Below are 12,719 nucleotides of genomic sequence, written 5' to 3'. Positions count from 1 at the left end.
GAGTATACTCTAAGAATCATTCAAACTGTTTCTACATCTAATGTACTAATCACGTGTCCTTTGCATTCAGGATGCCTGAAGTTAAAGGCATTTTGGTAATTCAAGGAAGAATTGAACCCCCAGTCTTGGCTAGACAGGTTCTTTGTAAAATTCTCTCTAGATACAAAACAAGCCCTGAGACACGTTTTGTTATTCGTTGACGCTAACAAATATTAAAATAATGAAATATGAGTTAATAGAGTATGGTTCTGATTTTTGGCAACCAAAAAGTTAGTTTTCTTACGTTAATTAATCTTTTAAAAAAGCATTTTTGAAAACTGTTGTAGATTGTTGTTTGAGTTTAAGTGCAAAGTTATTCCATGGGCGGTGCCCACTACTTGTATCGAATCTCCAGTTTTAGCGTTGTTAGCCGTTAAGCTTACCACTGAGCCACTCGGTTGCTTATCCTAATGAAGATTATGGAATTTTTTATGGAACTGTAAGGCCGACAGTTCTAAATTCTAAGTTAAATATTTAAATAAATTTGGTGAGACTATGTATACGTATAAAATATTTATTGATTTAGTTTGAACGACGTTTAACGGTTGGAGGGTTCACCTGTTTTAACCTGTCTCACCACTATACAGTAGCGTGTTGTCTGTCTGTCAGTCAGTCAATAGGCATTAATATGACTTCAGTAAAACATGCGCATGCCATGAATCATGAGAAGAATTATGCACTATGTAGGCTGCAATACAGCAAGACATATGGGCATCAAACGCACGAAATAAACGCACTTGTTATTACTCTTAATCTCGGTGATATTTGCCCTTGAAACAGAATATTTTCGGGGACCCTGCGGAAGCACATCTAGTATTTAACCCCAAAGGCAACGTTGGTTACGGTTGAATCATTTGTTGATGGGAAATCAATCTACTGGAGCACGTCCAGAGGAAATTACACCAACAATCCCACACCTTTAGGCCTAGAATACTCATGTGACAGCTAACACTTTACTGTAGAATGTAATGAAAAGCTTGCAGTTTTTCTCGGCCTTCTGTTTCTGGTATACTCGGCTAGAAATAGCGGTTGTACAGGCCTACGTGAGAATAGGTCTAAATTAAACGTACTGCTGGTAACCTAAAGCGCTATAAAAAAAAGAGAGAAAAAACAAACTGTGTAGTGTCCGCTGCAGCCAACGAGGTGCCGCTAGACTTAAATGGAGTTTCTTAAAGTTAACGTGAATTTACAAATAACAAAGAAAATTGTTTGTTTGTTTGTTTGTAATTAAGCACAAAGCTACACAATGGACTATCTGTTCTCTGCCCACCACGGGTATCGAAACCCGGGATTCTAGCGTTGTAAGTCCGCAGACATACCGCTGTACCACTGGGGGGGGGGCAATAAGTAGCTAAAGACCCCTTAAAACAAATAAGTTGCTAAAAGAATAAATTAGAATTAAAGAATAAAATTAGTGTTGCAGTTACGAAAAAGGTATTGAAACTTAGAACAGAGACAATAATCTAAAAACCTAAATTATTCAGGTTTTCTCTACTTTCTCAAAGTATACTTGCACTTTTGGCAATCACAATAATATTTATTGCTCATGTAGTTTCTAAACTTTCATATTTTTAAAACATTATTTTTAGACAGTAATGTGGCAAACAGAGAATCCTAGTAGCAGTTTGAGTAATTACTTCTGTGATTTCAGTAATTCAGTTAGTTTCAGAGATATTTTAATTTATAGTTTTAACTAATGTTGAAACTTAAATTATAGAGAGAGAGAATTGATAAGAAGTTCAGAGTATATTATTTTTTGAATCGAACCGTAATTAATGAACAAGTCTTTTTATATTTATTAAATATTTTGAATTTTACGATTTTCAACTGACATAAGAATGAAATTGATGGGCTTCATTTTTAAAACCAACAACCAACCTTCAATGTTATTGTTATTAATATTAGTACTACTAAACTCTCTGGCATTGCATACAGGTAATACTATTACTATTAATAATACATTTAAACTTGAAAGTTGAAGTTCGACTGAAAATTTGTTTATAATTTTTATTGTACTAAAAATAATATCACTATTCATTAGTAAACTGGAAAGTATAACCCTATATAGTATATACTATTTACGCTTACAAGTTACGGTGCCACAATAATTATATTTTTATAATACTAATAGTAATACCGATTATTACAGTAATAGTGTCACTTACTGCTTGTGTCTGTATTGAGAAATATGTTTAAGAAAGGAAGTTTAGTCTAGCAGGTATATCATTCGTTTAGTCACTAGACAGGTACTTTTACAGAAAAGAAAAGGATGCCAATATTTTTTTATTATGGGTTACTTATTAAAGAGCATGATCAGGGGTTGATTTAAAAGTCAACTAAAGTGGACAAGTTGCAAGCCCCTATTTGCATTCACTTGATCATGTTGATGTATAATATTGGTATGAATAGAGCCCGCCAGGCTTCCTTTTTTTATCTGACTAGGCATTTAGGCATAAATCTGCTCCTGAGCATGATGACAATAACATATTACATGAGGTAACTCTTGATCCTAAAAAAGTCACAACAAAAACTAAATGTAGCCTTTTACATAATCTATATATACACTAAGAACTTAAAAAGTTCTAAACTTTATTATAATCCAGCATTTGCCAGCTTCATGTTAATTGTGTAAAGATCCAAAATAATATTTGAAAGGCTATAATTTTTGGTTTGGAGATAATAACTCTAAATTGATAACAAAAAGTGCAAGTTCAAGGTAACATAATGAAGTCATTTGACCTATAAAAGTCATCTCTCATGTTAGGAAACAAGAAATCAAAACTAAAACTAAATGAAGTACAACTTTAGGTGGATACATCTGTTAAAAATAATTCTAAATACAAACTAACTGCTTACACCAAAGTTTATAACTAGTAAAAAAAATGGTAACATATATCCAAAGTAGATTAATAGGAAAATCAAACAATTATTAATGTCGACATTAAATTTCTGAAGTTTAAGGTTATTCCCCTCAGTATTCTAGAGCATTATTAATGCTGATTCTAGTTTCAAAAGTAACATATAATATGTCAACTCAAGTTACAACTAAGAAGTAAAAAATAATCTTTCCCCTTTAGCAGGGGTTATCATCCTTCATATGTGTTGCACTCCTCCATCATCTTTATTCATTGCAAGATCTTCTGCAATTTCTTTCTTGTTCACGTCTTCTTTAATCCTCTCTTTTCAATGTTTTACTGGCCTTCCCTGTCTTTTCTTGCTGGCTACTGGCAGTTCTAATTCTCTCATTATTGCTTGTTCTTTTCTTTGTGTGACTGAACCATCTCAGTATTGCTTCTGTTGCTTTTCCTCTATTCCACAGACTCCTGCCATTTCCATAACTTTCATATTCATTTTATTCTCTTTCAACAGTAAAAAATAATGTGAAAATGTTACTTACTCAAAAATATTAACAAGAGAGCCATATGACAATAATGAACTTAGCTTATCATGGTATGCACAAAACTGTAAATTTCAAGAGTTTTGATGGACATTAGGGACTTAATATGTGAGCCACTTCCTAATATTTTTGTAAGCCTATGAATAGTGGACAGGTTTCAAAAGATTGATATTTAGCTATGTTACTCCTCTTTTTAAGGAAGGTGATAAACATTGTCCCAGTAATTATAAGCCTATAAGTTTTACATCCATAGTAGGAAAAGTCTGATAAAAGATGCTTTCCAAAGTCATTTAACAAAGTATAAAATATTTTGGTTGTTAATATGGTTAAACGAGGGGAATATCTTGCCTTACCAGTTTTTAAATTTTTTTAAGAGGCTACTGTTTACCTAAATGGGGTAAGGGTGCAGATTTTGTGTATCTGAATCTTCAGAAAGATTTTGACATGATGCTACATAAAAGACTTATTAAAAAAGTATCTCTGTGGATGTGGGGGTTAAGTTGGCTAATTGAATAGAAAACTGGCAGAATAGAAGAAAGCAGAGGGCTGTTATAAATGGAGCTCAGTCAAATTGGATTCATGTCACAAGTGGGATGCACTAGGGCCTTTGCTCTGTTAGATTTACATCAGTAACATAGATGAAGAAATTGTTAATAAATTCCTCGTATTTGTTGATGATATTAAAATCTTGCTATGAGGAGGATGCTGCTTTAGATTATTTTGGAAGTTACGTGAATAAATGACAGATGACTTGTAATTATAATAAATGCAAGATGGTGCATGTAGGATACCACAATTTGAATAGTGATTATAATTTTGGTGGAAAGAAACTTAACAATGTTATGGTAGATTGAGTGCCATTCAGATTTTAAAAAGTGACTGTCGTAACCAGTTCTCTACTAATATTATGGAGCTTTGTATTAATTAATTATTTGTTTTTGAATTATATCTTGTTTGAATATGAGATTTAATTTACTAATTATATTGGGCTTTTTACATAAAAATCCCAATTTCAAAATAATTACAAATATTTGTGAAAAAACCTGTATCAACTAATCTATATAGCAAAAAAGAAAGATGTTGTGTGAGTGTATGTGTAAATGTTTTATTAACTTTTCTACAGTGAATGGAAGGATTTGTGGCACTGGACTCAACAGCCTGATTTGCCCTAAACATGAGTTTGCAGAAGCAAGATATTGTTGTGGAGAACTGGGTTCAGAATACTGTTGTAATGCAGATGAATATTTTGAATACACTACTTCTGAGTAAGTTTGTACCGATTGTTGTGGGAAAAATCTGTGCTTCTGTTAGCCACTCATCACATCCTCAATATTGATTAAAATGTACCATTGATATTGGTACGTTGTTTATCATAATGGTAAAAAAAAAAGCCGCCTCCAAAAAAAAAGAAATAAAAATTAAAGTAGGTTGGTTCATCAGTAATAATTTAACCTAAGACAGTGATTTTTAATTGGTGGGTCAGGGCTTACATGTGGGCTGAAAAAAGGCTTAAGATGAGATGACAATATTTTTAAAATGTTGCAAAACAGCATAAGTATAATGCTGTATAATGTTTAAAGCTTTGTACTGTCGGTTTTGGTTTGTGTTTAAATGAACACTGCTGAAGAAGTTGTAAAACAAAATGTTCAGTGTTCAATTAAATAAAAACAACATTTTGGTGTTACAAGGTCATTTATTTCTACTAATAATATGTCTTCTATACACCAGTATGCACTACAGAAAATAAATAAAAATATAATGCAACTCATGAAATGGTAATTATATGTTAATGAAAATGTTATTAAATTACTGTAGAGTTGACACTGAATTTATTGCTGAAATTGCAATATATTTTCTATTTAAAACATTAGGATGGTTGGAAGATGAATATCAGTTGATTTACAGTGAAAGAAGCAGGATTGGCCACATTGCCTGCAATGTGCACCATAGTATGCATCATGTGTCACCCATTGTTGCATGCATGAACCTAGCATAGCAATTAGAAACAACATTGCCTTACATGTCATGCTTCTATAATTTTCTGTGGTATGTGTGTTATTAAGAAGATTGAGAAATGCTGATCTAAGATTAATCAATTACAACATTGCTAAACTTGTAACCTTTCTTCTTATGTGAACTTTTACTATGAGCACTTTGTGTTTGATCTCATGTTGCTTTTTTTAAATCAATGAAACCTTGAAAAACCTCTAAAAATTATTTTCTTTATTTATTCTGAAAATAGGCCAAAGAACCTTGGAAAACCTATACATTTGAAATCTATATTTCAAAACAAAAACACTGCTTCAAAGTGTTTGATACTGTAATCATGATATTAACATAATTATCTAATACAGATCCATGAAATAATACTGATTTTGAAGTATTTTTGATGTGGGGATGATAAATCAGACTTCATTACACTGGGCAACAACATAAAAAAAATTTTTTTTTCACTGCAACTAGATAAAATGCAACTATTTCTGAGTAATTTGATAATTTTGATTAAAGAAATCATGTTGAAAATTACTGATCACGCAAAGTTTTCGAGTTATGATAGATTTATTCAAATAGTCTTGTATATCATGCAAATAAATTTTTCTTTGATGAGTTTCTGTCATGTTCACAATGAGAACAACAGAAATTGCTGACTTAGTGTTCCCATTGTGCAAAAATACAGCTTTCAGCTTTAGATGAGTCAATAAAAATTCTTCCTTCTTGAGGATAATGTTCAGTACCTAATTCTTCCATTAGTGCATCAACATTTGTACAGAAACACAAAGTATCTTGCATGCTGTAGTGAGAAGCAAAACTTTAATGGCAACTTCGGTAAATTGAAACTCTTGTTCCTGGAGCTAATAAATTCCATTGCTGTAAAAGAGAACCAAGAAGTTCCCGTTGCTGCTTTGATGCAGACAAGCCACAAATCTGATCATTTATCTCATCTTGTGTGATCAGATGAGGCAGTTTATGTTGAAGTGCCACTGGAATAGAATTACTAGATCAAGATGATTCCTTGTCTTCTTTGTAGGATAACTCTTTTGTTCTCCAGTTTGCTGGTGGATGTGGTACTGGAAGACCATCCCTATGAGGTACTGGTTTCATTGCAGATGCAATATCTGGATATTTAATGTATTGTTTAGTTTTGTCTGAATATCCAGAATATAACATTAGTTATACAAAAATAACAATCACTTAGATGATCTTATATCAGATGCCATACTTGCTCTCTTCTTATTCAGCCACTGTGTCTAGCCAAATGTGCAAACTGTACAACACACATGTGGAGCCTAATATTTATCTTGGTCCCCAATTTTACATCCAAAATAGTGGTAATAAGCTACCTTTACCATGTGTGTGAAGTTTTTCCGTAGATGAAACTGTAATATATTCTCCACAAATGTAGCCGAAACTATTTGGGTTATTTTTGGACTTTACTTGAACTGAAGGCATACAGCATTTCAAATTATTTTCTAAGAAATATAATAGAACTTATGTTTACAGAACTAGAGTTTAAAATATTTTAAAAAACAAAATTTTGCAGAATTTGATTATATCACGAGCGTGATGTGAGGAAGAGCAAGGCAAAGTGACCAACTGAGTGAGTGAGTGAGAAGCATCTGATTCTGCTTCTTTTATGCTCAGTTGAGGGACTTCTCAAATGTTCTAGCAAACTGAGCACGAGAAGGTTTTGTGAATTATATTGAGAACGTATAGCATATATGAAGTATATATTTGGAATTTTACATCAATACAATACAGTCAATGTTTGAAGTTATCAAACATTTATGTCTTTTACCCATTAAACTGCCCAAGTAAACTTAATTTTACAGCATAAATCTATTGTACAGAGTTGATTTCATGTTATTTCACATATTGCTGATAAAATGTTGAGATATTACAATAACTCAAAACATAGACTTCCTCTATTTGAATCTACCGAAATATTACTTCTCATTTAGCAGTGCTTGTGTCAAGACGTTTTTTATCATGCTCTTCAAATGTGTTTTTTTTTCTTTAAACGTAGTGTATTTTTTTGCCATTCATTCCAAAGTGGAATTGTTCTTTTCAATTTTAAAACAGTTTGCGAACTTAAAGATAACTTATTTTTTCAACACTCATTTCAGTTGGGCCCAACCTTCTGTTCTTTGATGGAGCTTTCAGTTTTTCCATGCCCTTACTGCTCCTTCTATTACTGCTCACAAGGTTCTATTGCTTTTGTGGATGTGGTCTTCTATGGAAGCCCTTATCTCCTTGGGTTGGGCACATATGATGTCTCTTCAGTGGGCCCTGCACAACCAGTGGAACCTTGCACGGGATCCATTAGAGGCTCCTATTTCCCTTTCTCCTTCCCTTGTCAATTATCTACATTGATGATTGGACAGGGCTCACACATTTGCTGGTGTTCTGCTTCATCCCACGCATCTGGATTTGCATATCTTCATGGATGCTTTCCTCCAGGGCTGGAGGGCGTGTGTCAATCAGCAGGAAGCTTTAGGTCTGTGGTCTCTGATTGAGTGATCTTATCATATCAACATCCTGGAGCTTCTGGCCATACATCATGCTTTGGATCATTATCTTCATCATGCCAGGAATTGTCTGGTTATCATCCATTCTGACAATTCTTTAGTGGTGGCTTATATCACTCACCAAGGTGGCACCCACTCTCATTCCCTTTGTGGTCGAACCTTGGATCTTCTTTTTTTTGGCCATCATGCTTGGTATTTGTTTCCTTGCATGCCATGTTCAGGGTGCATTCAATCTTGTCATGGATTGGCTTTCCCATCATGACAAATTTTATCTGACAGAGTGGTTTCTCGATCCTCTCATTTTCCAGTGGCTATGCCTTCGGTGGGGTACTCCTCATCTGGATGCATTTGCCACACCCCTCAGTACCAAATTACCTCTGTTTTGATCTCCGGATCATCATCCACTTGCACTGGCTGTTGATGCGCTCAGTCAGGATTGGACTAACAAATACTTTTATGTGCAACCTCCTATCTGTCTTCTTCCCAGGGTGATTTAGATCATCCATGCCACTCCGTGTCAGATGCTTTTGATTGCTCCTTACTGCCCAGCACAACCATGGTTTCTGTGGCTGCTCCAGCTCCAATCAGCTCCACCATTACCTCTTCCTTTTACTTCATCCCTTCTATGTCAACTTCACACACACTGGCATTTCATCTGGCCTTCATACCCTATGTCTTCAAGTCTGGTTTTTGTCCAGTCCTTGGCAAGGAGATCTAGATTGTCCTGACGAGTTGCTTCATTTTTACCTCGTTTATCAAGATAAGTAGAACACTTTCTGCCATTGGTCTTTGGATCAAGGGATTTCACCTGCTCAACCCACTGTTCATCTTCTTATGGATTTCCTCACTTGGCTGTTTGATCAGGGGTCTTTGGTCTCCTTGATTGTGGGTTATTGGACTGCCTTATCCCACACTTTTTGTTTTTCCCAGTATTGTAAAGTTTAATTTTTCCTACCCTCTCTCTGTTGTTGTGTTCCTTCTGGATTCATCCTCCTCCTCCTCAGTGCACAGTCCTTCTGGATTGGGATGTAAATGTGGTTCTTCACTGCCTTACTTTACCTCCATTTGAACCTCTGTCCTCATGTTCAATTTTCACTTATCCCTTAAGATTCATTTCCTTTTCCTCTTGGCCTGTGGATGTTGTAGGTCAGATTTATTTGCCATCGACGTTTTATCCTACCGCATATGTTCTCCTATATATGGATTGCTCTTTCCAAAACTTCAGTGGCTCATGAAAGTGACTCCTCCTCCTTGCCCATTTCCCACCAAATTTTCGGTCTGATCTATGTCCTGTGCATGCTCTTTGTTTTTATATTGCCTGCACGGCTTCCTTACATGGTGCCCTTTCCCACCTTTTCATGCCGTAGCATATTTCCTCCATTCATGTGCTTTCTCGTTCCACCCTTACCAATTGGGTTTGGCTTTTAATTCAATTGGCTTATACTTCCTTGTCTCCTTCTTCCTGTAATTTATTCCAGGTGTCTTCTCATCAGATTAGGCACCTTACCTTTTCTCTGGCATCTCATCTTTATCGTCCCTTGGAGGAAATTCTTCAGGCGGGCATGTGAACCACACCACATACATTCATCTCTCACTATCTGCATTGGATTGCTGTTTCTTCATCATTGGGTTATGGTCTTCCACCTGTGGCCATTCTTCAGACTTTGGTGAGACTGTAACTGGGTAAGTTATCTTTTGTATACTTCTCAATTTTCAGGGGAATTTCCTTTTTTCCTGTATGGATCCCACTCTGTGCCGACTGGTATCTGGTCAGGTATACTTCAGATAGTCAAATCCACACTCTCAGGCCATGTTGATTTCATATTTATAATTTCCATGACCACTCAACACTCACTGTTGAGATGTGGTGTTCCACAAAATTTCTTGTAGGTTTTCCTCGTGATATTGATTTGCTTCATTAATATGCCCATTCTGGACCTTACCCATGGACTTCATGGGTAAAGCAGAAGAGGATAGCTGTCCATCCCTGTCATTCCCCTGATTAAATAAACCAGATATGGTCTGCTTTTCAAAATAGGGTTCTTGTGGCCACCCATTGCAGTATGTCTGGTTTTGAAGTTCCTCTGGACTCTCCACCACATTTTCTCCCTCCTTTTTTTGTTTCAGTGGAGTATGGGAGTCCTTACAACTTTCCAGTTCCAAGCTGCTGGGCTGGTGGACCATGGAGGTATTTTCCTGAATGTGATAGTGATGTACGATACGAACAATGATGAAACAATTCAGTTGAGAGTAGGGCAGTGGTGTTCTGCTGGTGTAGATGATGAGATGTCCTCCAATCTGATTCTCCATTTCTGTACAGGTTTATCCAAATGGATGTTGTTGCTTTAGAGTGAACCATCAAAATTGCAGTTTTCCTCTTCGATTGGGATCTTTCATCCTACTCCCACATGGATGATGGTTCCCAGTGGCTTGGTTTTGGATTCAGAGCTGAACCAGTCAATGCAAGTCCTCACACATGTATTACAGGTGTGTCTGTTCCCTCACTCAATTATAATCTTGTTCACTTCAACTGTGTTGTGGGTCATGGTGGTGGTACATGCAGATTAGTACAGTTCTTCCTCTTATGCTATCCCTCAATAATTTTCAAATACAGTGGATGTTTTTTGTGCTGGAGGTGGGTGGTTACTGTCAGATTGTTTTTGAGTGAGAGTGTCTACTTTACAGGGACATCTTTCTTATGCCAATTGTCCAGATGTCAGTTTTCTGGATTAGTCAAACAATTTATCATATTGCTATCATGTCTTGTTCACAGATCGGTAGGTCCAAGATTTCCATCAGGTCTGCTGAACTTGATGTGAAGACCGTATGATCCTCTTTCCTACCCCCACCAGATGGCTGGGTTTTGGATTGCAGTTGACATGCCGCTGGTATAATCCTCTTTCATTACCCCCACATGGATGTCAGTTCCCAGTGGCTGGTTTTAGATTGTAGTTGACTTACTGATGGTATGATCCTCATCCTACCCCCACATGGATGTTGGTTTCCGTGGCTGGGTTTTGGATACAGTTAACTGAAAACTGGTGTTTCCATTTTCTGCCAAAACTTGCAGTGATAGTTCGGTAGAATCGAATAGAGGGAGTCACATGCATCAGGAGGGTGTGTGTCACACTCCTATTGGTGGAGGGTTGTCACATGATGATTTACATGCGAGATGCAGTTGAACCATGTTGAACATAGGGTACGTGGTAGATCAAGACTTGTGGCATACAAAAATATTTTTGCATATAGAGGGCAGCACTGAACAAGAATAGATATTTATGTGAGAGGAGGTAAGTAAGCTAAGTACCTATCAAAAATATATTTTCAGTATAGGAAAATTATAACTTTTGCAGTAGACAAAATAATTAAAAACTAATATTTACAACCCCTCTTCTGCATAGAAACAAACACTTACCACACAATTCATTCCACCAACTACTTAAGAATGTAGTTAAGAAGTCAGGGTTGCCCATAAAATTAGTTGAGCATTGAAGAAAAACACTTAATTGTATTCAACTGCACTACATCTTATAAAGAAAAACGTGAAGAATGTAGTATGTAACATAGCTTGTAGTGAAAGTGAAAATTGTACATAGGAGAAACAGACCGACCATTTACTTATTTTGGAACACATGAAAGCCATATGTGAAGGTGACACTATTTTAACCCAGAACTCATTCAAAACATGTTTTAATCACAAATAACACAGTTTTCACTGTAAAGAAACTAAAGCTACATGAATATTCTAAATAATTGTATACTCATTTTGTTGTTTTATTAAATCTAAATATCCATTGTATTTCTTTACTTATATCAATTGTGTTTTTCTGTGGCAGATATGTTTTTTGTTCTATGTTGAAAATCAACAGTAATTTTTATTTTATTACAAGCTACAACTTAATCAGTAAATAAGCTCAAAATGCAACAGTAATTTTATTGGTTTCTCATTCATTATTCTTCAATACAATCATGGTTTTTAATATTTAGGTTGTTTTTATGTAGGTTGATAAAATCAACCATGGATTAAGCTTTGCTGTAATACAGTGATGAACTCCTGTATAAACCATTATGACAAAGCATAATGATTTAGAAATAATTAGTTGTTTTATACTTCTTAATATAAGCAAAAGTTTTCAGTATATACTAAAAATACATGGACGTAGATGTCAGATTTCTCCACTATGCATTGTTTTACTGGCTGTCTATTTTCTCTCGATAGACCACTTACAGTCTAGAGAACGAGGCATATAGCATCAATACATTTATCTAAGTAGATGCAGATTGCTATTTAAAAAATAAAAGAAATTCATTATTTTAGCTATTATTTTGCAGGTTTGGGTTATGTATCAACTTGCTGAAAGTTTTATCAATCTATTTCATTTACCATTACAGCAGTAACACGGGCTTGATTGTGGGATTGTTAATTTCTTCAGTTATCGTAGTTGTTGTTGGTATCCTCTTATGTTGCTTCTGTTGTGGCTGCTGCCTCTTAGCAAAACGTCGACAACAGGGAAGAGTTTTATATGGTAGGTACTGTTAACTTAGTAATTGTAGACAAATTTTAGATTTTTGAATAGAGTTGTTTAAACATTTGTTTAACAACAAGTAAAAACTTGGAATGGTCTATTCTTTCATTGGGGGTGTGTCTGTGAGCCAGAGTAGTTTCAGAGAATTCCACTCCTCATCAGTGACCAATGAAATATCGCACCAAACCAAGCCTTTATAGTAGTGAGGTATCGAAAATCGAAATGGTGTAA

At 35.3% G+C, this 12,719-nt stretch overlaps 1 protein-coding gene across 1 annotated transcript in view; it reads left to right on the top strand.

Moving 5' to 3' along the window:
• The first annotated feature begins 1,657 nt into the window (after nucleotides 1-1,657).
• Nucleotides 1,658-12,719, top strand: part of LOC106470780 (protein shisa-5-like) — a 15,168-nt gene continuing 4,106 nt past the window's right edge. Inside the window, exons 1-3 of the mRNA XM_013931348.2 lie at nucleotides 1,658-1,974; nucleotides 4,560-4,701; nucleotides 12,355-12,488. Coding sequence (XP_013786802.1) covers nucleotides 1,878-1,974; nucleotides 4,560-4,701; nucleotides 12,355-12,488 — 373 coding nt within the window. The 5' untranslated portion in view covers nucleotides 1,658-1,877. The remainder of the gene's footprint in view (nucleotides 1,975-4,559; nucleotides 4,702-12,354; nucleotides 12,489-12,719) is intronic.

The sequence above is a fragment of the Limulus polyphemus genome, unplaced genomic scaffold, assembly GCF_000517525.1.
Source record: "Limulus polyphemus unplaced genomic scaffold, Limulus_polyphemus-2.1.2 Scaffold4214, whole genome shotgun sequence".
NCBI classification, from domain to species: Eukaryota; Metazoa; Arthropoda; class Merostomata; order Xiphosura; family Limulidae; genus Limulus; species Limulus polyphemus.
The sequence above is the reverse complement of the archived record's forward strand: the minus strand, read 5'-3'. Positions and strand labels throughout refer to the sequence as shown.